A 27,253-nucleotide genomic window follows, 5' to 3' on the forward strand; every position below is an offset into this window, starting at 1 on the left:
GATGAGTCTCGTGATTTACGTCCAAAGATTATCGAACTCACTTATATTATACTGTTACTACCCTTTCTTCTTCTAGAACGAAGGGGACAAGAGGTACATGTGGACGTGCAACAGTACAATGTTATACGTCATGTAGTCATCCAGAAAAAAATCGTAACGAATCACCCACTTATAAACTCACAATATTACTGCTCCCGAAAACTACAAATCACACGTACTTTCCCAAAATCACATTACATCCACATCTGCGATGATTTACAAGGGGATAACTTTCTTTGTTACAGATTTTAAACACAAGCATAAACACGGGAATCGAGCAACAGCTTCATTCGCTGTCCACCCGCTGAGAAGTGAAGACGTGATTATTTTCGGCACATAACTCTCGAACGTTTAGTGCAAGTGTTCAGTGAAGTGTTAACAATGTTTAATTATTATCCGAAGAACTTTAAGGCCAATGGCTGGGGATGGCATCGTACGGCCAGTGCTGCTGCGAAAGCTGCGAAAGGGTTCCTAAGGTCTGAGAGAGGAGAAGGAGAAGAGCCTCTACTTGGCAATGGAAGTCTGTACCCTAAGCTGCCAACTGAAGATGATACCATGTTCAGTACGAACATGAGGCTGTACCCAGCGTTGCCTGCTGATGAATATGAAAGCGGGGCTGTCGAGGAAGTCATAGAAGAAGTTTGCGCAGCTGTCAATGTGAATGCTGTGGTGAGTAGCTTTCATCTGTTTTATAGCTTCTGTATAATCTTTACGATGTAGTAAAGACCATGTGTTAGTCTTACTATAAACGTGCTAGTTCTATCTATAGGAGCAAGGAAATGACGAAGCGGTCTTAATGAGAGAATCTCACATGTTTAGTGTTCCTCTTGGCAAGAGCTTTTACTTGTCAACACTTGTAATAAAAGTTTATTTGTTTCGACAAATTTTATCATGTCATTGACATCTTGTGAAATGAAATCTTGATCATTAGACTAAAATTTGTCACCACATCGTAATACTTTGGCAAAAACTGCCAACATGATAATGTTTTAGTCATAATTACAAATCGACATTATACATCAATTTTTTATTGTTTTGGTAAAACCCATAAGTAATCAAGATTCAGGAAAATATCAACGTAATGCTGGTCAGTAGAACGTGTTGGTGAATATGAATGTTTTAACACAACCTTGACCCTGACCTCTAAGAAATTGACAAATAGTAAATTAGGACACCTACTACACGCAAGCATGCTTTCAGTAACTCGACAAATTAGTACACCCTTTTAATATAACGATTTTAATACATACTTAACGAATCCTTACAACCAGACTGTAAGAACCTGAAATGTGGCTCTCGATATGGTAAAGAACCAGTCCAGCTATTTTAATCCCAGCCCTTTTGCCGATCCAGCGACGAAACAGGTTTACATACAAATGCAGGTCTATGCACTATAAAATCGCTGACGAACTTTTTTTCTTTTATTTAACGTTAGAAACAAATGTGTACAATATTAAGCTAACTTACAGAAGATGATAATTGTATTTTTTTTATTTACAAGCATACACATACAGTGGAAGTTAATGTAAGTATATGATTTATTGAATTATTTTCAAGTTTATAAAAAGTGTATGTACTTAAGTGCCTTTCTACAATTAAAAGAATTTGCTCTAATATATTCGTCTGGGTTTTCTTCCAAATGGGTCTATGCCAAAAAGCCTGCCTGTGATCCCATATTTTACAACGTATCTACCTCTATAAGTAAGTAAGGAACAAGTTCTGTACACGCAAAACGGTACAACATCAAATATTCAATTACTAACTTCTTGTTTGCTAACAGGAACAAACAAAGGCGCTAATTACTCATTAGTCTTGCGTTCAGTTATTCTGATATCATCTGCAAACTGCAATACACTTCACTCAGATACTATGATCATGACTAATACAAACATAAGTTCGTTGAACATAAGGGTGTTACCACATTTAACGTCGAGGAGTCGGCTCATCATCATCTCCCGAGCCTTTTCCCAACCATCTTGGGCTCGGTTTCCAGTCTAACCAGATGCAGCTGAGTACCTATGTCAGTGTTTTAACAAAGAGCGACACGGAATCGGCTAATACTGTTCAAAAAAGCCTTTAAGTCTAGGTACATAATAAGGGTGTTACTAATACCATTCGCATCGACACGGCTCGGACTACGCGTCATCGGACAAAACGAGCCGTTTGTATAACTGATCAACTGACTCGCTGATAGGTAAGGTTGTCTGGAAGAGATCGCTCTTAGCGATAAGGCCTCCCATTATATCACCTACTTTAACTAGATTAAGTATGTATGTATTATGTAAAATTGGTGTACCTAATACAGAATATCTATCTGAAGTATCCAACAAGTCGAGTAACTCTGGTGACACGCACTTAGCTTGAGCCAATTCCGCGTCGATAAATGTGGGTATACCCTAATTAAACCACAAGGATATCTGAATCATTTTGTGACGTATGATTTTAGCGCCATTGACTTCTTTCTTCGATGAAGATAAGCACCCACGCCTATTTAGTCATGACATGACACTCGCAAATTTTTTGGAGTTGTACGATATTTAAGGTCATTGGATCGGACTTTCCACCTTCCTTGTATGACTGTCTGAATTTTCCTGCTACTTTAATATAGAGCAAGTTGTGACCTTTTTGGATTTTTGAAATGCGGTTTTTCCTCATTTTTCCTTAAAAATAAATTAGTTCTTCGTGGAATAATAATGAGTTATCCTTAATTCCTTACTTTATTGATACCTTTTGGTAATTAAAACAGCCCAACCGATTGAGATTTGGCACAAAGACATGTAGTATCTATCCTTAAAACTTCTTCCGGTGATGAGAGTATTTCCCTCAAGACGTGTATAAAACCGCAGGCTACTCACTTTTATACATACCTATACCTATTTGGTTTGGGAGCATTAAATCATATCTGTTTACAATTCCATCGCCATCTGCTGTCTAGGTCGTTCAAAGCCATGACCTGACATTGTACAATATAATATGAAACTATATATCTATACTAGTATTATAAAGCTGAAGAATTTGTTTATTTGTTTGAACGCGCTAATATCAGGAACTAGTGGTCCGATTTGTAAAATTCTTTCAGTATTAGATAGCCCATTCATCGAGGTACGCTATAGGCTACTTTTTTATCCGGGTTCGTGCACAGGTTCACATGGGATGCGGGTGAAACCGCTGGCAGAAGCTAGTCGTAGATATGTAGTACTCAATATACATGTTTCTCACAATCGGTATCTCTCTCATAACCGCGAAGGTCGTTCGGATTATAGTTTCGGGCGCGGTCAACAAACCGCTTCAAAGAGTTTTATAAACGTTCTTTGTTTATCAAGCTAATATTCAATCTTTACAATATGCTAATGCTACGCTAATGCACTCGTAATATGAAGAGGTGAAGTTCATATTTTACTAGCTCTTTTCAGTGGTTTCATCCGCGTACCGGAGAAACTTATTCCCGTAACTGGAAAAAATATAGCCTATGTAAGTCGGGGATAGTCTAGTATCCCAACCGTCGGAGGGCTTTTAGGCTACAAAAAAAATGTTTCCTCTTTTTATATAAGTAGGTACAGCTGAGTAATGTCTGAAGCTTATAGATAAATTACTGAGATTCATGCCCGTTTTCACCAACAATCTCTCAACGTTTCCCTAAGTGTCAGTTAGAATAAGGGCTCCCCCAATAATAAAGGCTTTGGTGAAAACGAAATTCGTATTAAGTGTTCCCTAAATGCTCTTATTGGATCCCTAAATTTAGGTATCTGTTGGTGAAAATGGGCATCAGACTTGACAAATTAGGAACACTGCAACTGTAATTAATAATTCCTTTTAATAACTAAATATATAAGACATACACATAGTTACTTTCAATTTTGGCAGTAAGGCTTACAACAAAGGTCTCTTCAAACGTGCTCCACTTGAAACTAAAGTGCGAAACAAGTTTTGAATTAAAACAAGTGAACTTAATGTTTATTTATAGTAGATAGCGTTAACTTGATAAGTACGAAGTTTTTATGTCATGGGCGAATGACATAATATTATGTTATGGGACCACTTGCGTAATTTCGTAAATGGCCCAAGGGACAAGTTGGTAATTACTGGCCAAAATATTGTTTTGAATGTAACATTATTGTTGTTTTAGGTGACATTATTGTCTTTTTTTGGAGTAGAGGACATTTTGGATATTTTTGAATGTTTGGAGACTTCTATCTCTGGATGAGCATGAGTTATACTTTGTGGATGCTTGGTCATCGATTCGATATCGATTAAAACTTTGACCAAGGTATTTTTGAGGATCTCTGGTTTAATGCACGGCTCATGCTGGCTCATAAGTTTATTGGTATAAACAAAACGCGCAAATTGCTTATGAGCACAAGCCTCAAGCACTTTGGACAAGAAGGGAAGAATAGAGATTGGACGGAAATGACTGGGGAGAGTGGGGCTGGAAATTTTGGGAAGAGGGCGTACGTAAGCTTTTCGCCAAAGCAAAGGGAAAGTTCCAGAGAAAAGGGATTTTTTGTTTGCGATTTTTAATAAAATAATAGTAAATAATTAATTACATAGTTAATTGAAATTTTATTATTTATTTGGTTTTTCACTAAAATCGTATGTAACAGGAGAACTGAAACGACTTAGACCATTATAAGGGGATTTTTAGGGTTCCGTAGCCAAAATGGCAAAAACGGAACCCTTATAGTTTCGTCATGTCCGTCTGTCCGTCTGTCCGTCTGTCCGTCTGTCACAGCCGATTTACTCGGAAACTATAAGTACTACAGTGATGAAATTTGATGGGAATATGTGTTGTATGAACCGCTACAAAAATATGACACTAAATAGTAAAAAAAAGAATTGGGGGTGGGGCCCCCCATACATGTAACTGAGGGATGAAATTTTTTTTTTCGATGTACATACCCGTGTGGGGTATCAATGGAAAGGTCTTTTAAAATGATATAAAGTTTTCTAAAAAACATTTTTCTTAAAGTGAACGGTTTTTGAGATATCAGCTCTCAAAGTCGTAAAAAGTATGTCCCCCCCCCCTCTATTTTTATAACTACGGGGTATAAAATTCTAAAAAAAATAGAGGTGATGCATGCTAATTAACTCTTTCAACGATTTTTGGTTTGATCAAAGTATCTCTTATAGTTTTTGAGATAGGTTGATTTAACTGTAATTTACGGAACCCTTCGTGCACGAGTCCGACTCGCACTTGGCCGGTTTTTTTGATTTGTCTAAAGATTGGACTTGAAAACAAAATCGCAAAAATATAAGAAAACAAACTATCTGCATACCTAGTTACGTAAAAGGGCTATTGACATCACTAGTGGAGAATGCGACTGGCGAAATAAAAAGGGAATTTATTTTTAACTACCGTCTTGTGGCCACGTGTTGTTGACCGCTGACTCCGCTGAGCTTGAGGTGTTTAGTGAGAAAAACATCAGTTTTCGGCCTACACATATTTTCTTATGAACTTACTACTGGCAAATAAGCTATTAATAGTAGGGGAGGCGAGAGTGCTAAATCGGGAGTGACTCGAGCGTCAATGAGACCTATTAGATTGCGAAGCTTAGATGATAAGAAGAAAAAAATGTCCTGACATACACACACTTTCATCGGTGGGTGGAGCGGCTATAAACTTTCAAAAATGTAAAAAAAAACAGTTGCATGGACATACTCGAGCGCGTCAGATATTAATAGCATGCACGTCCTACGTCATTTTGAAAACATACGTATATTAATCTGACTGTTTCCATGGTGGGGGTGGCAGTAGGTAAGGGTTAAAAATGGGAAAAAAAATAATTTTATCGAGCGCGTCAGATTATCAAAAGGGGTGTTAAGTGAACCAAAACGAAGGCTCTTATGCAATAATCTGACGATTTAGACGTGACCTAAACTCGTGGCCATTACTTGAAATTGCAAAAAAAAATCGCCATTTTGAAATACTCGAGCGCGTCAGATTAAGATATATATGGTTCATTTATGTACCCTTAACGTAATCATCTTATAATCTGACGATTATCTGGAGGAATTCGCTTAATCTGACAATGGAAAGTTTTTTTGCAAACCTTTTAACAAATTGAAGAACTGAAAAAATTGCAAGTAAATAAACCAGTATGTACCTATTCTTTGAAGTACAAAACTTTTATTTATAAGCAAATAAGTATGAAAAACATAAAGGACAATGGACACAAATATACGGAACCTCGTACACTCCACCAATAGCAATGTCATACAAATCATTGTATAGGCCTTTTTATCTAGAACAACCTTTAATATCAAAAAGTGTGTAAAAGTTAAAACTAAATAATCCATTGATATCTCAAGTTTTTAAGGGAATATCTAAGTGCTACTACGAGTATGTCTTCTAAGTACTATCAACTTTTACACACTTTTTGATCTATATCTCAGAACGGACAAACATTTCATAAAAGCTGTTATAATAAAGGTTGTTCTCGATAAGAAGGCACATACAATGATATATATGACATTGCTATTAGCGGAGTGTACCAATCTGCTCATACATTACATACATTTCTATAATAATTACATTTAATTATAATAACATTGATAAATATACATGTGTCATAAACAATACAATAGAATCTATAATAACATGGCTTGACGGAAATAATCTATGCGTAAATCTTACAAAAACTAATTTTATTCAATTTAATACACATAGATAAATCTAAAATCTAAATAATCTGCCTAGCCTTTTTCCCAGCTATTTCATACAAAAAAAAAATACGTATAAATTTGACTTAATTTATTAGTTTAAAACCATCCAGTAGAGTTGCGCGTTGCCACTCTTGCAGAACAGATAGAAAGAGATAGCAGTTGCTTTCATTGATGAAGCGACACTACGCGCGTAATTTGTGAACCACGTTATGCAGAGTAGAGCCAATGTTAACCGGATGACTAGGCCACCACGACCCAGGCCCGCCGTAAGCGGGCGTGCAGCGCGTGCACAGCACGCGGGCGGCACGTCCTAGGGGGCGGCAAATCTAGCGAGTTATCACGTAATATGTAAAAAATACAATATCTTTTTACTAATGATTTGATTTCAATATTTCCGAACACAGCAATAGCGCTAAGAATATTACTTACACTGCCGGTTTCAGTTAGGTACATCTGTTGAAAGGACATTTTCAAAATTAAAGATTCTTAAAAACGATTTAAGATAGCGGCGTAGCGTGCGGCAAATGCTATTTAGGGGGCGGCAAAATTAAACCAATAAAGTTTCGGAAAAAGCCGCCCTAGCTTTGGTCGTCTCCTATTTTTGACTGTTTCACCCTCTGCATCCCCAAAAAATTTCGAGCTCGCTGCGCTCGCGGCTTCATGTCAGATGTCGCATTTTATCTTTGTTTAATTGTTGAGGCATTCAATTCCGAAAAAACATTTTTCGCGCACGTCCGTTATGGTTTTTTATGATATGTTTACTTCATCAAAACTCTAAGGAAAAAATCGCATATCTTAATTTTTGACTTTGCTTTGTTAATTTACAGTGGTTTTTATTGGTTTTGTGTCCTTAGACTAAAAAATTTTCGCGCTCGCTCCGCTCGCGCTTCCTTACATATGGCATGTCTCTTATAAGTTGACTTTTCAACGGGAAACCCACCAAATAACATATTTTACTGACTTTAAACATTGTTATAGATATTTAAGTGCGTTAAGTAAGTAGTTTAAGTTAATCACAATCTTTCAATACATATCAGCCACTTGGGTAATGATTGCACTGCATTGATGCCCTAAGCAATTGCTTAGTTTGCTTGTGGGCTAACCCAGGACTGCGTAGGTTACTCTGAACATTTCAAGTAAATAAAAAGTTATGTGAATGTATGTTATGTATTGCAATAGTTATTTATCCAAAAGTAGGTGGGTTTTCTGCAATCAGAGCGGTGCATGTATATATTTTTTTCTGTTGGACAAGTTAGATGGATATGAATTTCCGGACCCCCTGGATCCGCCCCCCCCCTCCCTTTTATTTTTTGACAAAACGTATGTAGTCGTAGGGCGGCAAAATCAGTTTTGCACGCGGGCGAACAAACAGCTAGCGGCGGGCCTGCCACGACCTGTATAAAAAAGGCGAAGTATTCGAAACGGCATTTCTCGGTATCACGATAGACAAACAATGCAACTGGAAGGCACACGTATTTAACAAAAGTATCCAATAAAATGAATCGTCTTCGTTAAAAACAATATATCTGCATACCATGTACCAGTAACTTCCTGAGATTAGCGAGATCAAACAAAAAAACTCTTCAGCTTTATAATATTAGTGTAGATTATTTAAGACCCAGAATGTACTAACACTTATTGCAAATGAATTGAATTGAAAAAAGAGAGAGAGGAATAGAAACTTGGGAGGAGAATACCGGCATCACGTAGCTGCACGCTTTAAACTTTATTGATTAATTTTCCTTACTTCGGCTTACGGGAATCGTCAGATTTTATATTTTTCGTGAACGTTGAATTACTCCCTTCAAAATAAAAAAAAAATAGCCGCGCTCGAGAAAGTCAAGATGACGTTTTTTTTTTACATGTTTGTAACCTTCCTACTTCTTATCGTCAATCGCAAATTGTCAGATTAGTGGAATATACACTTTTTAGCATATAACTAACCTACCCTATCTTAATCTGACGCGCTGGAGAATGTCAGATGATATTTTTTTTTTTACTAATCTGATCCTTTATTCTAGACGCGCGGCTGCATATACAGGGCTTATATTTGGTGGAGGTGTTAAATGGGGTAATAGGTACCTCCCTATATACTAATCTGCCGCGCTTGAGTAAATCCCGAAATCCCTTCTAGGCCTCCCCTACTATAAGTATTAAGTACCTATGAGTAAATGGATAGGTAGATGAACTCTGCACCCACATAATAAAATTATAGTGACCGTGAAAAAACTGTCTTAGATTAGCTGAATAAATATAACAATTTTCTTTATGGCTGTATTTATCTGCATTACCGAATTCATGATATATGTAGTTACCCAATTTCCTAATAATTAATTTAAAAATTTTCATAATAAATTATTTATTTTGCTTGAATGACGAATATGGAATTGGTGTATGGAAAAATGCGGTGACCAAACGGTACTAATGACAAATCGGGAATAACTCGAAGTTACGTAGGTACCTATACTACTCAAATTCAAAATATTCTCAGATTCCGCTTAGGTAGATCACAGACTTAATTAAATGCATCGCTTTTGAAGATATGTGAAGCATCCGTTGAAAACTGAAATGCTTTTAGATTTGTTTGTTTTCTTTACAGCTGCAAACGAACCAGTATTTTCAGAATAACTACTGAAGATCCTGCTATTGCGAAACACCCACACTATTAGTACTATAAACTTTTGTTTTAGCGTAGATCTCCGTCAGTACATTTCTTAGTGAACGTATATCATAGGTCATTGCCATCACGAACTTTGTCTATACTTGTATGTGTACGAACCATTCAATCAAATCTGTACCTTGTCATTGCTGAATGCTCCCACAATCCCGATGGAGTTTGGTGTCATATCTATTGTGATTGTGATCAACTGTCATTTACTAAAATGAGATCCATTCAAATTTGATCACTCCTATAATTCGCTAACGTGTCACTTAAATAAATTGACCGGTAAATACTGAAAATACGCCAATAAGGTCTATTTATGAGATATTATAAATTTCTTATAGTAAGTTACTTTAGTTCATGTAACGTCTCCTGTGTTTTATTTTATGTACTATGCCAATTTCATTGTAGGTAATACCTCCCGTCTCTTTTTAATGTCATCAACATGTCATCACTTCTAAGTTACTAATTCAATCATAACATGTTACTACCTATAAGTTAAAAAAAAACTAAGTTCATCTATGACTGCCGCCCACAACATAACCAAACCGGACTTCACATAGTAGACTAAACAAGATAATTAATTATGAATTTACTTGTAAATCTTCGTCATCTGAGTTCAAGGCAAATGGGTAATTTTAGCCTTTTTTTACGTAGGTACCTAGACGGCCACAAAATAAGTAGGACTGCTAAATCAGCAAGTAAAATCCTTTTTTTTAAGTTGAGTTTTAAGTTCCTAAGCACCATCGGCTTCAAGAAGACGACTATAACAAATGTACAAACATACTTGCCGTATTATAACATTTTTTTGTGTGATTTTTTACGTGATTCCCTGAACTATCTTGAGATTTACCTGAACTAGATAAAAACTAAAAATAACCGCCAACATACCTACCAGTTTTCATCAAAAAAATGTTGAAAAGCTACGGGATGGATAGACGAATATAGCGGTCATACTTATAACACTTGTATTTTCTGGGCTCATTGTACTAGGTATTGGAACCTTTAGTATCCGTAATGGACGATCGTTGCCGTCCAACCATTGTTATCTAATAGTTTGACATAGTTGAGAATAGCAGACATGGCCTCGTGCCCATTATAGGAAATCCATGGGAAACCTGGTTTGTTGCCAAATCTTTGTGCCTAGAGGAAACAGGAAAATCTTTGTTAGAAAACTAGGTACCTATGGTAAATCGGAGAATTCGATACTATTGTTAGGAACGCTGACATTTAAAGTAGGTGCCAAATAATACAAAAGAAGGAAAATGCACTTGACGCTAATAAGTCTCAATCAAGAAAACGTGACTGAGCCAGCCAGTAAGTCTGACACCAGCCTAACCAAGGGGTATTGGGTTGCCCGGGTATCTGGGTTGAGGGGGTCAGATAGGGCAGTCGCTCCTCGTAAAGCACTGGTACTCAGCTACATCTGGTTAGACTGGAAGCCGTCCCCAACATAGTTGGGAAAAAGGCTCGGAGGATGATGAAGAAAAGGTGATTGAGAATTATCAATTTTACCTACACTATTTTCCATAGGTAGGTAGTTAGTTTTGTAGCTTGATTTCTCGGAACTGTATAAATTAGTATAATAAAAATATTTTTCAATTCATTTAATTTATTCTGACTGCAACGACAACGTACCTAACTAGGTATATATTTTTGGATATTTTCGACCGAGTTTCCTGTAGCAATTGCAACTCCAATCAAGGAAAATAACTCAGTAATGTTATGTCCATTTTGGACAAAGACGAACTTAAATCTGAATACGTAATTACGTACTTACCTATGTTTTGAAGACAATGGTTCCCATAACAGTAACCTTCACGGTCATTTGGGCAGGAGACAAACTTTTGTACCTAATAATCACTGAACTGCTAGTACCTATTTGTAACTTTGAATATATTTATTTTTTCAAATCAGAATTGGAGCGAAATTACTATGGTGTAAGTAAAGTAAGTTACCAAGGTAGTCTCATACCCTAAACGTTTTCTTTTAAAACCGAGCACTTAATGTCTTCTAATTATTTTAAATGCAAAAGTATATCTTCCTCTCTCTATCTTCCTAAAGATTCACAAGATACGCGCATCTTTAGATTGTTCTAGAATTTTAATCTTAGCTGTTAAACTCATTTGTTATTTTAGTACGCAATGAAAATAAGTACATACCTATCTTCCTACAAACGTTTCAAACTGGTCATGCTGTTTTACTCTAAATGACCCAAACATGTGTTCCAGATTCATATTACATTGCATTAATGTAAGTATGTCTTGTCTATTACCTACTGGAACCTATAAACTTGTGCTGGTTCCTAGTAGCTAGAAACATCTAAGCTATTGTATCAACTGCCAAACAGTATTGAAGAGCTAAATTAACAAAGAGAATTAATTCTACGACCCGTAATAATTAATTGCTATTAGCTGTTGTCATTATATAGAACATGAGAAGGCATGGCCCACCTCAAAGAAGGCGTCTCTTCCACGTCTTACGACTAAAAGTTTTAAAATTACGACATTCACAGTCGCCCAGACCACGGTAAAGATATTTAAACTGTGCCCAGACATTTAAATATAGGTGCTAAAGGCAATATTTCTGTATTTACTTAAATTACTCATCATTTTATTCATCCAGGCAGGATTGTAGATGATTAGTTAGACAGCGTATGTAGACGTGTCTCCCTAATATCAAAAACTGTTTTTTGATATTAATTTAATGTAGGTGGGTTACAGGGTTACCTATGAAATTACATATAGAAGGAAACAATAATATTAATAGGTAGGACTATAATAAAGAAAGAAACATTGGCGGGAAACCCTAGGGAATAGTTGTCTTGTTTGTTTACCTACATGCGCGACAAGGCAATGTCATGGTCTAATTGGATAAATGACATGTCGCTATAATACCTAACTACCTATAAATAAACTGTAGGTTTTAAATGACCTAACACATCCTCATAAGTACTTTTCCTGGTTCAACCGATCTTACATTTCTATAAAAATCTTTTATCCGGAAAATTCCTAAAATGGTTCCTATCTTATTAACAAAAAGTAAATAAATTTTAGAACATTCAATACCTACAAATAAAAAAAAATAACTTACAATTCGCACAGTCGAGTAAAAAGTTTTTTATTTCCAATGAAAACAAGTTTTCGTTTTCAAGGTCATCGAAACCAGTGTTACAAGACAAAATATTGAAGCTTTCTTACGCAGCTGGTTTATTTTGTTTTTAACGGCAATTTATTGTTAATCTTAAACTTACGAAAGAATTGTTAACGATTATCGGAAACCCAAAAATGTAAACAGTAAAATACCTCGGCAGGAAATCAATGTAGCTCATTTTATAGTTGACGTCATGCTCTGTGCTGGCAATAATCTTGCCGGTAACCCGACCTAGTTCGAGAGGTCACGTCATTACCGCGTCTCTCAAGTCAATAAAAGCTCTTCTATTTAGTCGGTTGTATTCCTGTCAGTTTACGTGAGACAGTTTTGGGTACGGTTGTTCTCTGATTTCTTTAATTATTTCAACTAATATTTATTAGAAAATTAGTCTTAAAATCTGTGTTTTATACAGTGGAATATCTTACTGTGCTGTGTGTTTAATAGTTTATTAATAAACTTCACAATTTGAAGTTATGTGTCGTGTGGGATTCGATCTTAGTAGAACATTCCTTTAGATTCTTACGATTTTCAGTGAACTCCGGCTTTGTGATGACCTCACCTATTTTGATAGACCACTACGTAGTTAGCGAAGAGTTAAAGTGCCGAAAAATATTGATTTTAGATCAGTAATCCCTTGATGTACGGTTTTTTGTCACAACTTTGAAAGTGGTCTGGTGACCTACATAGTAATGGTATAATGTTCCTACTACCGCAGTGTTTTCGCTGCCGGTTCATTTCGTAATATGATCTTCACATGTCTCCAATATAGGAACTGCAAGGAGGTTATAATACTGTTGTGAATTGCAATGTTTTTTAAGAAAAATGATACCATCTTGAGATGTAAGACAACTCAATGACCATGTTTTCTGACCAATAATAGTTATTTAATTAAATTCCTTCTCGATATTATAATAAGTGTGTATTCAAAATCTAGTTCCTCTCTATCATAACTAAGGTTAAAACATTCAAATAACAGGTTTAAAAAAAACTAGATCCATCAATTTAAATCAGCATGTCTAATTTTCAAGTGGAATTCTTAATAGAATACTTGAAGCATGATTCAGTAAATTAAAGTTACCTATAGGTGTAAGTAATAAACAGCCTTTTGTTAATTTTAAATTGTGAATAACAAGAAAAAATCACCTAAATAACTTTACCTTAAACTTTTAAAATAAAAATAACATATTTAGCACTACATACAAACCTACTGAACATTTTTATTATTTATGTACTGTTAACTATAGGTAATTAAAAAGATTATTAACCATTCAAATAAAATTATTTAACATAAACAACATTATACTCCTCAATGCTCAATTACCAACCTCTTTGGCAGAAAAACTCACAGGTTTAATTAGCAAGCCTCCACAGATGACATCACTGTGAAACGTTGCAATCATAATCTATGGCCTCCATACAGTTTCCTATTTAGTATTGTGTTCACACTAGGATGAATGGCTGTGTTCAGTGCCTGGTTTTTTAAATTTGGAATGTGATTTGTGAAAGTTAGTGATTGTGTATTTTTTTTTATAATTTCTGTTTGAGTAATTTTTTTTTCTTTTTCTAAAACAAACAGGTGTTTGTAAAGTTAGTTTCAAGAGGAAAATTGAGTGTTTACAACTAATTTTATGTTGTTATCTCTCGTTGCACATTTACAATAACATGCAATGGTTTCAATGTCTGTTGAATGGTAGTGTAATGTACAATCTTATGTATTAGTTATTTCCATATTTTTTATGAGACCCATTCTTCTCACTGGCTGAATTTAATAATGGCCTTCAGAAATATAATATCTGTAAATCTGATACGGTCAGTTAACAGTCAAATGGCACAAAAAAGTCTAATTCCAACTTTCTCATATTTAGATGTATAAAACTGACTACAAAAACAAACACAGCACAGTAAAATAATTTCCATCTGTCTCTCCACACAGCCAACCCCAAAATGTCCTAGCAAAGTGACTAAAACAAAACTTATTAGAGAGTAGTTTGTGAGTGAGTGTGACCTCACCATGGGTCAAAATGGCGGCGTGGACTTTGGCGCCATGCTGCAAGGCGCGGGAAAGCAGCTACTCAACCAAGGAGGCCAGGCACTCATGCAATATGGCGCCCAAGCCATAGGCAACATCATTAATGAGGTCTTTCAGAAGAAACAGGTGGAAGAAAAGAGGTTCTTGCCGAGCATCAAGAATTATAAAGTGGTAGGTGTTCTGATTAGTCTTTAAATATGTCTTAGAATAATGTTTTATCATTCAGTTAATACCATAAACAAAATTTTTATGTCCCAGACAAAAAGCATGGAATAGACATTGCAACACTATTAGTAAAAATTAAGTCAGGATTGAATTTATAAATAATGCAAATTAAGTAATATTTATTAATGATTGATAGACAGTTAATTTTATTATAAAAGCTGTCTTGATCTCAATAAGGCTATAATACAATAAGAAATTCATTACTCATAAGGTGCATGTACTCTCCGTTGTTACTCACAATATTTAGTGTGGGATTGAACAAAAAAGACCTGCCACCCTCCCACGCAGTTTATTGACTTCAGTTCAAGCATTGTATAATATAGGCACTAATCCAAAGTAAAAATCAATATTTTTGGAGGGCATTTGTAAGTCCTATTACGGTTTTGATACATATAGAATGTACGATGACCACAATTCCCCAAAACGATTTTAATTTGACATACAAGTTTCCTTACGAAATTTTCCTCAAATGGTGTAAAAATAAACTTGAAGTTAGTTTTAAAACTTTTGATACTATAACCTACAGAACTGGTTAATAAGGCAAGCTAGACAAGAGGTATTTAAATTCGTTCTTATAAGGTATGGGTTTTCTCAAACAATCAAGCCAGTTGGCCCATAATTTTTAGCAGACATTCGACACAAAATGCCAACATTACGACGCCCACTTGATTTTGATTTACTACCTATAGGTACATACGCGAATGCTATTAGGTTCTATTCGACCTTCGCTACTTATTTATTTCGGTGGTCAAATTATCGAATGACCACTCCCACTTCGGGGGGAACTGAAGTGTGAGGTGTTGACCAAACCAATCCATCTACTACCTATTTGGAATCCACTCTGGATTGTACAAAGCAGCTCTCAAGTTGCCGATTAGACCCATTGGCGGCAATTGGTCTTATCGGGCACTGGTTATTGGTACCCTTAGTGTTCAAAGACTGCAGAACTCTAGAATAATCTAGCAGCTCACAGCCAGGTTCTATTCACCTTACGTAAATTTTGATTTTTATCTGTAGGTACTAACTAAATGTGGTTTCTATATGAATCATGTTTCAAAACATAGTATAACTTGTTTTGGTTCCGGCGCTAATTCGTGTCAATGACATTGTAGTAATATGCTGCTTGTTATGAGTTACGACTGCCAGTCCATGTGTTTACAAGAAGTAGAATTTAAATACACAATATTGTATTCTATCGCTTGAGTAAAACCCACTTGTTCCTTCTAGAGCCATTTGTGCACCAGGGCTACGGTACCTGTTCCAAACAATCCCGCAGCCCATTGGCACTATGCTAGGATCAAAGTTTCAAAGCCCCAAAGTCGATGGTTATTCAAAACCTTCAGTTACCTGAATCTTTTCCACCAGTGGTTAGCTGAAATAATTTTACTAAAATAGCCCATATTGATCTAGCCGTACCTACAATACTGGGATTTAAGTAATAAGTATAGCTTGCTAAGCTCCAATTACTCCGAAGCTAGGTCTTGCTTCATTGAGCAGAACTCCAGTCTCTCTCTCATGCTTGAACTATCGTAGCGTGAACTTATGTAAACAGCACATGTGTCAACTATTATTTACGATCATATTACCAAGTAAATAACACTAGAGTTATGTTATGCTAACTATGTGTCCCAGAAGACCTTATATAATTGTAGTTAATTAATACTGTGCTGTAAGTAATGTGTTAGATAACAGTCATTAGAATGCCGTGGAAACTTCTGTGGAAGCTCTTTATGCAGTTGATTGTTTAGAAATAAATAGCGAAACTTTAACATAACGTATTTACTTACAAATGTGAATCCCTATTTGATGGCACGTTTTAAGCGTATGTTAGGTATATCGCATTCGTGTCGGAAACACGCTTATTTAGACCAAATTTTTTATGTGCATTGCATTTTCGCTAAGAAGGCTTATGGAAAGTGGTTTTCTATGACTTTCTCTATCGTGAGACATAGGGTCATTGCGTTACTCTAGCTAGACGGCAGAAACAGTTTTCTCTAAATGGAAAATAGAATGTTGTAGCAGATACAGAGCTTAATTGTTTACAACTACCTGTATTTGCATTAACATGCACTTTATCAAGTCTCAAAGACTTAAAAAATGTGTCTTCTGGAATACGCAGTAATTTCGGTTTGTAAAAGATTTTTTACGACAACGTTAATGACCTGATAGCAGCATGTAATTGTTTTCTTAGTCACGTCACGCCAAATAGTTGTGTGCCAACAAAATTTAAATGAATGTTTGTCCACTGGATGCCAGAGCTGTTTATCGCATGATAAGCTTGTTCGAATGCAAGCAGAAGTGATTTGGGAAAACCGTTTAGACTTCTATTAATACTGGAAAACTTTTTCCTCAATAAATTGTCACATATTTAATTCTTGAAGTCCCCAAAAGCAAGAGTCGCATCTGGTCTAATTTTCCTTCTTAAACGCTTAGTCGTATGAGCAAAGTGAATGCCGAAGATAAACGCTACTCTAATTAAACAAATAATTATGATATCATCCATGGATCATACTTAATTTATGTGCTGTACTCATACAATAATTTTTGTGCAAACTCAGATTAATATGAATCAACATAAGAATCTGACTCAGTCTGTCTGTCTGTCTGTTATTATCAGCATAAACGGTACATGCCTACCTACCTGCCTACATTTTAATTACAGGAATTATTATGTAGATCAGTAAATGCGTGTACCTGATTATTAAGTCCAAAACTGTTCTTTATTCTTTGACTCACTCATTGCGTACACCGTTATTCATATAGAACTAAATTTATTATCATAAAATCATCCCTAGAATCAGATCTGAAGTTTTTCAACAGATATGACCATTGTGACCTCTTAATAAATTTACAATGGTATCTTTGACTCATGTTGATCACGCAAGCAAAGCAACAAACTCAAGTTAAAAGAAGAAAATATTACAGGAGTCATTAGCATTACAAGACATTGTTCTTCAATGCTAGACAGTACCTAACATCAAACAGGATCTAGAATTAGACCAAAAACACCGAAAAACAAAGAAACAAACGGAAGTGGGAACTACAATAGAGTTAACGAACACTGGTCGCTTATTGACTGTGGGTGCGTAACGATCGCCGGAGTCAAGTGGGGGCGCCGATGCCAAAAATAGTATGAGAAATTTATTTCGACGCTGACAGGATGTGGTACCTAGAAACTAAAGTAACTGTTACGTGGAAGTGTTTTAACTAATACTATCCAGATTTAGAAGAAGATTATTCATTCTCATTTCTGTTAACTCGTAAAGTCGATTCAGGAAATAATTTCGATCCTCCTCGATTCCTTAATTTGGTTTACCCCAAAGACTACACCAAATTCCCTTTTTATGATAAAATCAAACTGCCCTACAGTGGTCAAACCTTTAGAAACGGGAGGTTTAAAAGAAACATTAATCTTAGAGGTCGAAAGATCCCTTCGCAAGTACCTTCTAAATAGGTTCCCTTAAACAATTCGCGTCCTAGAGTGGTCTTGTGTGTCAGCTGTCAGTGGAGTCAACTATTTAATTCTCATGACTCATGACCTTCCACTGTAGCAATTGTCTAATTTAGAGCGCCGGCTTATCATTGAAGCGGCTATATCTGCTTTATCTACTGCATCTTGACACGGTTCTGTTGCGTTAGCGTTTCAACCTTGTATAGTTTTAAAAATATCTACATATGCATTTACAGTAGGTACTCATTTTCTAATTAGCTCATCTGACAAATTCTCTTCAAAGCGTTCAAAAATGAAATTGATTTTTGGCAGCAAAGCTGAACTAATTTGACTCTCATCACATAAATGGTAATTGCTGCGAATAGGGTCTTCAAAATGGAGTGTACAAAAATAATTTGTTGAATGATGAAGAGAAAGATCAAAGACAAAACTACTTCAAATGAAATTAAAGCTAAGCTTAAATACAGTCAAGATATTGTCGATTTCGTACTCAAAGAAGAACGTTCCTATTTACTAGACGACCATGTCAAAAGAGACGTATACAAATTACAGTTTGTTGATCCGGTATTTTATAATATTCATAGGACGGATATAGACCAATATTGACTAAATGCCAATCTGAATATCCACGTGCAGCATCTTACTTATCTCTTAACGGTAATTTGTTTGTTTGTGAAGATGACTCCATTTATAAAATAGCTATTTTGCCGATCAATAGCGTGATTGTATTAACGTTATCATCATCTTCGGATATAGATTTTATTTTTTTCATTTTCATCATCCTCTCGAGCGTATCTTGGGGTTAGCTTCCAGTCTAACCGGATGCAGCTGAATACCAGTGTTTTACAAGGAGCGACTGCCTATCTGACCTCCTCAACCCGGGAAACGGGTGATTGTATTAACGTTAGTGGAATAATAGTTCCAATAAATATTATATACTTAATCATTTATTTGTAAAGCGATTTATCTATTTGGACATTAAAAAGATTCGAGAATCTTACGAGAAGACAAATAAAAAGGTAAAATGATATGCTTTAGATACAAGCTCTGATTCATATACACAAATATATCAAATCGATATTCTTGCATATGAATGAATATTTTTAGGTATTAAAACGTACTAAAAATAGAGTTATTGTTTGTTAGCAAGATAAGGTCTAGTAAGTATCTGACAATGAACTTGAAAGATAAAATATAAACGTTATCACTGTACTTACTCGTAATACTGGAGTGTGTTGACTTTAGCATGATAATAAAATAGGTAATCATCCTTCCGGGAAATAGAAGTGCAGTGAATATCAATCAGATCGTAATATATATGGAAATCGCAATCTTAACTTAGATAGCTTCGAAATTGAAAACGGCATATAAGAAAACCTGCTCAATGCAAAATCATTCGAGAAATTAATGGACCATGTTCCACTAACAGTTAGGTACACACAACACACAGAAAATTGAATAAATAATATCTCTAAGCATCCGACCTTGAGAAAATCACAATCAATTGTACCATCGGCAATAAAAACTGAGCGAACTCACACATCATCATACATTATTCTTTAGTACGGTAATAATGAACTTATTTACCCTGATCTCTTATAACCTCTAATTTCATACGGAGTCTGCACAATATCGCTTCTTCTTCCATATCCTCCCATTCAGATAGTTTAGTGATTAAGATAATGAGATCAGCGAGCGAAATCATCAAATAACCTCTTCCGCTGTGGGTGCAGCATGAGAGAGTGTCAGACTCTTACAGACCAAAACCCATCGTGTTCCTTCGTAAGCCCTTTATGTACCAGGGCTGTGGTAACTCTTTCGAACAATCCAGGAGCCCAGCGACCGTCATCTTACGAATACTTTCTAGCCGTCTAACAAAATCCACCCGTCGTTTCTTCGTTCCTCTTACTGCATTCATCCACGTTCATGCTCAAAATCTTCTTTACAACATACAGAAGAATATTATTGTTAACATTTTAATCAATACGTACCTACATGATATGGTTTCTAAGAACTGAATTAAACGCTTCTAATTCAATGCATCGTGGATTCTACGTAAAGGATCGACCGCAACTGTTGATTCTAGGATTTTGACCTGTTTGTCTGTGTTTTCGTTATCACTATAATACTCATCCTCCGAGCCTTTTTCCCAAACTATGTTGGGGTCGGCTTCCAGTCTAACCGGATGTAGCTGAGTACCAGTGCTTTACAAGGAGCGACTGCCCTGCCTGACCTCCTCAACCCAGTTACCCGGGCAACCCAATACCCCTTGGTTAGACTGGTGTCAGACTTACTGGCTTTTGACTACCCGTAACGACTGCCAAGGATGTTCAATGACAGCCGGGACCTACAGTTTAACGTGCCATCCGAAACACACACTATAATACTCTGGACAATATAATCGTTACCGTTTGTTGTTAGTTTATCGTTTGTTCTAATTTATTTGTATAACAATTCACGTCTTTCTTTCTGTGTTAATCTTAATGTTCGCTGTGTTTGTTATGTTTAGATTTAACCTATCTAGTTCCATCAAACTCTATTTTATCGTCGTTAAACAATAAATTAGCTATCTGCTCTATAAGTCCCGATTATAAAATCTAATATTCCTTTATCTATTGTTTATGTTGCCATTACACCAATACACAAACGCATCACCAATCTATACTATATCAATAGTTAGCGTCATTAGAGTGTCTGTCTGTACATACATCAATCATTTGTAACATGACCTGAAATCTGTCCATTTATATCAGTCACATTTGCCACGAGTACGTTGGACGGTATTTACCTACATGATCCAAAATTATCACTACTTTTACGCACTGAATGCACTCTTTATTTCTTTTAAAATTAGAAATTGTGGATGTTTGCGTTCCTGAACTTGATTCGATACGAAGGAACATATTATGTACTTTCAATACTATTGCAACAGTATTAATAGTAGCTAATTTTACTATTAGAATAGAGTTGTTTTTGTTTGCATCAACAAAACATGATGAGTTGTCTCATGAAGACAAAACTAAATGACAAAACAAAGAAAAATTTGAAACAAAACATCAGCAATTTCACAAATGAAAAAGACAGTTTGTAAATGAAGCACGAATTAAATAATTACTCATAAGAATCTTAAAAACTGTCCGCATTTACAAACAACGATGCATAAAAAACATATATTTCGTCATATTTCAACGACTACTGAGAAGTTGTATGACGATTCTCGTACTTGTATGCTAGTAACTAGGTTTGCATCTTGGCAAGCTACCAATAAATACATCAGAGGTTAGATTCGCCTTAGACGTGGAATATAAACATTAATTGAACCAGTACCTATTACTATCTAAAAGTGCTTACACTGAGAAATCATACGTAAGTGAATTTGGGAAAGTTTTTGTGTATGGAACTTTTAGTTAATTAACTCTTTTTGGGCTTATGACTGAGAAATGGGCAATATTTCGTTTGTTTTCATCATCTTTTTAATTCGATTCTTCTGAATCACATGTGTGTACATTGACCTCTTCAAAAAGAATTGAATCACTGCCACCGGCCATTGACATTACAAACAATCAATATGGTCTCACAGAGAAATTGAAACAATCCTAAACTAATGGGCGATTCTTGTAACACAACTTCATGTTGATATGCTTGCCACAAAACTATGAAAAGCTTTTACTGCTCTACAAAATATCGATAATGAATGTTATCGACAATAATCTTGTAGTAAAGTAGCAGTCTTGTTATCTCAGCACATTACACAGCCTCTAACACTAAAATAAAAACTTACATAGTGAGTAATATGTCATTGAACAGCTTTGGCAATCTTTACGGGTAGTCAGAAGGCAGTCAGTCTGACAACCAGTCGTACCTAAGGGTACTGGGTTGCCCAAGTAACTGAATTGAGGAAATCAGACAGGTAGTCACTCCTTGTAAAACACTGGCACTCAGCTGCATCTAATGAGGGTTTTGTAAAATGGCGTCCACGAGGTGGCAGCACCGAGTCGTCAGGTCCAGATAACTGTCAAAGTGCTTATCTTTACTATGAATAGTGAACGATTTTAGTGTTTTTTTTATTTTATAATTAAAGCACTGCATTATTGTTTTACTATTGCGGTTGAGTAAATAAAAAAAACTAAATCATATTGTGTTAAAAATTTTTCAACAAGCTTTTCCTTAGTACCAGTGACTTTTGCACCCTCTCTCTTAGCTCAATTTTTAGTTCGGAAACCTTATTCTGACCGTAGTCCATAATAAAATCAATAACACTTCCAATATAACAGAATTTCAATAAACAATAAGTTCGGCACCTACAATTCCATACTATTTGACAGCTGTTTGGACCAGACGCATACGTGGCGCCACCCGGTGGCAGAAAAAATTTCAAAAACCCTCATTAGACTGGAAACCGACCTAAACATAGTTGGGAAAAGGCTAGGCAGATGATGAAATTAATGATTAACATGTTTGAATATCTAGTGTCAACGTAAAAGCATTTAAATGATTGTCGCTTTGTGCGTACACCTGCTACATACAGTCAAGATGACTAATGTGTTGTGCATCCAAATATTCGTATCTCAAGAGAGTGTTAGACGTTACCCAGACATAGGGGAGCACCCCAGTCTAGAAAACCTTTTCGCCCCCAATATTGATCTCTCGAAATTATTTAATGGTCTGATTTGAGTGTGGTGGTGATGTCATCTAAATACTTAGAATTAAATTGAAATTCGGCTGTACCTTTTGTGTTTGTCGTTACTGTTGGATGATGAATTGATTACGAATGATGTCTTTTATCATCTTTCTTCAGGACTATGCATTTACGGCTACTCATTATTTAGGCTTATTTATTTAAGAGATATAATTTTGACATAAGCCCCATACACGTGATATCAAATTCCTGTCTCTAGTCAAAACAATACAAAATATTTGGAATGGCCGGCCGTTACTGAATAAGTAAGGTTTTCAAGAACACAACCATCATGTTATGTAAGATTTATTTTTAGCTGTAATTACAACGAAATACCCAAAATAGTAAAACTTTACCACAAAGTTACCACAAACATAAATAAAATTGGTATGATCGTAACATATTGGTCGTAAAACGGGAAAATATCTCGGAAGGAAAAACAAAACTGATTTTTGTTGGAGAAAATAACAACCGCTATACACATCCAGAAAAGTGAAAAATACCTCCTAATAAGCTTAATTTATTCCTTTAAATTAAATAAGGAATTAAATAAATTATCCGTCTTGTAAAACAAAGTGTAATTTATTTATGGATCATTTGAAGCATTATAACAAATAGCGCGAGATCGGAGTTACATTATTACGGTATTCTAAAAAACAATAGTGAGTACATATATATTATAAACAGTTACATAATTGCTAGAAATAGCATAGAGGAAATAATAACAATAACTACAACTAATTGTTGTGTTATTTATTTACATTTACTAATATTATTTTATACGTAGGTATAGTAGTATTTAATCATCATTCTTTGTCATCATTACGATCCGATACGTTTGTATAGGATTTGGGTATTTTATTAGATTCTGGGGACAGTTAAATCAATATTTTGGTGCAGTATTGCATCTTAGGCCAGGCTTATGTCTATTGTCTATCGGTGAAAAAACGCGATATTAGAGACAGTCATAAAATCTTACTGTATTATCTACGTCGGCTGTCTATTGATTTAAGGTATTGATAATGGTGCTATTGGGTACATACATATACATATGTATGTTTATTAATTTACTAAATTCAATTTCAAGCAAATTAGCAAAATATACAATTAGTTTCAACAACGAAATTACACGCTAAGTCATTCCGCCCACGTGTTAGAAATGTTTGATGAAGTTGAAATAATTATTTCAATAACTGTTTGATTTGGTGTTGTGAACTTGTACCTTAAGCAGGCGCGACCTTGCACTAGAGACCTTGAAAAGGTATTGTTATCTTATCAATAAAACATGTGGTCGACCGACAAATAATCGCAATGTCAACAAACCATGTAACTTATGATAAAAAAGCATAACTGAATTGTCAAAAAGTTAATAAAGCTACTTACCTGATTTAAGTAAAAATTGATTACTAATAAGTAAGCAAACACAGCAACTCACTACACTAATCGGATAACTGAACTTGTTAACTAATGTTCAGCTATTGATACTCTTCACCATACCTGTTAACCTTATTAGGTTAAAAGGCTTTTGTCCCTACTACTAACAACGCTGTAATTATCTTTTTATGTCACCGTAGATTCGATGGGTTGATAAAAACTGGGTCTGTCATACACCACACCTAAGCTATGACGTGGTGTCCCTCAGGGGTCTATGTTAGGGCCTCGAATATTCTAATTAGTAATGCTGAATATATCTTTAGTCTAGGTTTTTGTATCGAACATTATAATGAGTGTTTATAATCTAAAGTGGCTATTGGGGCTAATTATCCGTCGATTGTCGTTAATTGCGCGAAATGATAACCGCGGTTATAGGCTCTGGGTAGTAAATTAGCTAATATGTGTTTTTAATTATGTTCGTGACCATAGTAGTCTAGCTTTTTGAAAATGTAAGTAATTAATGGGTTCGTTTTAGGTTTAATGACCAATAATAATCACTCATTAACTGTAACAAAATATTTTTTCCCACTGAACTGTGAACAGATTACAGATTTATTTCCTCGGTGTAAACTAGATTAAGTGAACAACTGGCTATGTTACAAGAATTGTATTATCACTGGAGGTTGTATAAAACCTTTATTAAATGCACGTGTACCAAGGATGAGTTAAGCTTGATAGAAAATAATCTTAAAGATGAAAACTGCAATACTAAACCAAGAAATAACTCTATCGGAGAAAACCAGATTGAAATGAATATTACCGAGACTGCAAAAACCGAATTGAATGTTACTAAGATAATTTAATACACACCTTGGCTACAGGAAATGTATTAGCTGAATAAAAGAGTTCAGAAAATATAAAGCTTTGACATATTTCAAAATATCGCATAGCTTCTTCTACGTCACAAACTCCACAGGTTCTATACCATAATAATTCTCTATGGGTTTCCGACACTCACACATAGACATTTGTCCTTATACGAGTCGCGTTTAACATACTGTTATCAGTCAGTTGTAGGCAGTCAATATTTTCAGTTATTACTGTTATGAAGTGGACGAGGGACATTCGTTTCGAAATTGTCTTTTTATTATTATTTTAGTTGAATTTCGTTGCGTTTGTCAAGTGGTGGTTTTGTGTAGTGAGTTTGAAGCAGTGTTTTTATTTAAAACATTTAATTTTGAGATCGTTTAAAAGTTTTAAGGTTTAAATAAATATTTTGGTGAGCTTTGTTGTTCGTTTAGAATTGTGTAAACAAGAGGAAGTTATATGGTTTACATAATTAAAATTGGTGAATAATTAAATAACTTTTAGCTATCTGAAATGATACTTCACAGTCGTAACTAAAATCGATAGTTATTTCCATCAAGGACGCTCAACTTCTAGACACGGATTTATAACTAGAAAATTTGAAACTAATTTAAATGCTATTTTTTCTAACTTTTGTCTAATTATTTTTCCATTAGTTCCAATATTTTAACATTAAATGAATATTGTATTATTTTATAAAGGGAAAAGATTGAATAAACCGATTACCTCATTGTTATTACTACATATATGACATTTTGCAATAATGTTTCCTATAAAACAATAGCTAATGGAAATATCTTATCAACTCCATATTTATCTGCTCTTCAGTTCAAAATCGAACAACAAAGCAAACCACGTATAATTATCCTTCTACATTAATCATTTGGCCTTGCACTAGAACAGAAACCTAGTTAACGAAACTACATCTATTTAAATAAATCGTAGCTGATCAGTTACTTCCGAAAAGTCAACGCATGAGCATTATCTGAAAATGGCATCCGAAGCGACAGAGGACACATTTGTGAAGCTAAAGAAAGAAGATGTTGGTTATTTGAAAACTTTCTATTCAAATGCTACAGTCTCTTGCGCAGCAGAAGCTTGGAAAAAGAAATCCGTTTCTATAGTCTCTCCAAAATCAGGAAGAATTGTACGACAAAAGAAAGAAAGCTCCGTGAAAGTGAAAACCGAGCAAAATGGCAAAGAAGGTTTCTTCTCAAGATTCCTCGAAGATTTCAAAAAGGCCAAAGTGTCTGACTACGCGTACCAACAGTCTAATGTCAGACGAAACAGTGCTTACAAACCTTTTTGGGCGACCAAAGTAGTGAAATCTGTTGATGAGGGAGATAAAGTTGAGGAACCTGAGATCAGCTCGAAAAAGGTTGAATTCGTTGAGCATGGTAATGCAGTTACTAACAAAAGTATGATTTTTGCTAAAGAAGTGATTGGATCCCCTAAAGTGACGTTGACAAGTGCTAAGATTAATCAGGAACGTTCTCCAATGAAGAGGCTCTCAACTGTAGAACATCATAAGGAATATAGATTGAAGATGCCTCCTTGTTACAATGGTAGCAAAATGTTTATGCCTACTGGTGAACAACTGTTTTGGGTTTGTTAAGTTTATTTTTTCTACAGCACTTTCGTCGGAAAAATAGTGTTCGTTATTTTGGCGTTATTTGTAGGTACTTAGTATGGATTTTCTTCTCTCTATAACCTTTGTTAATGGGAACATTGCCAAATAGGTCACATCTAGGTTTAGACTTTATGTCGCCGTTGCAAGAATTTATCAAATCTTGCCAGGAAGTCGGCGAATTGTTCTTATAGATTTATATGCTGTACTATTTCATTTATATGTTTATTTACATGTTGTGACTATATTATCATGAAATACATCAGCACTTTATGTGTCCTTTAAATCAGTATATTATACCCCTTAGGACACCACACATTTCCTCATTTCACTTTGATTCTGAAAATTTGTCGTCAGCACTGTTAACCCCCAAATAAACGACCGGTAGTGGAAAATAAAATGATCACGTAAATCCACTATGTTAAGTAAAAAAAATATTTGACAATTTATCACGATCACAATTTTTCCGCAACCATTAACTGTGCGGA

At 35.2% G+C, this 27,253-nt stretch overlaps 1 protein-coding gene across 7 annotated transcripts in view; it reads left to right on the top strand.

The window, feature by feature from the left end:
- The window catches only part of LOC110371484 (calpain-A), a 49,663-nt gene that overhangs the window by 6,694 nt on the left and 15,716 nt on the right, over positions 1–27,253 (top strand). For 2 of the 7 annotated variants that reach the window (XM_064042426.1, XM_064042428.1), the window contains exon 2: positions 285–708. In XM_064042426.1, the coding sequence (XP_063898496.1) occupies positions 421–708 (288 nt within the window). In that variant the 5' untranslated portion in view covers positions 285–420. Of the gene's footprint in view, positions 1–284; positions 709–1,540; positions 1,565–13,875; positions 14,020–14,447; positions 14,715–26,015; positions 26,745–27,253 lie in introns of those variants that run through there. The other 5 variants (XM_064042423.1, XM_064042422.1, XM_064042425.1 and 2 more) reach the window with 4 other exon arrangements.

This window comes from Helicoverpa armigera, chromosome 28 (genome assembly GCF_030705265.1).
Source record: "Helicoverpa armigera isolate CAAS_96S chromosome 28, ASM3070526v1, whole genome shotgun sequence".
Classification (NCBI taxonomy): Eukaryota; Metazoa; Arthropoda; class Insecta; order Lepidoptera; family Noctuidae; genus Helicoverpa; species Helicoverpa armigera.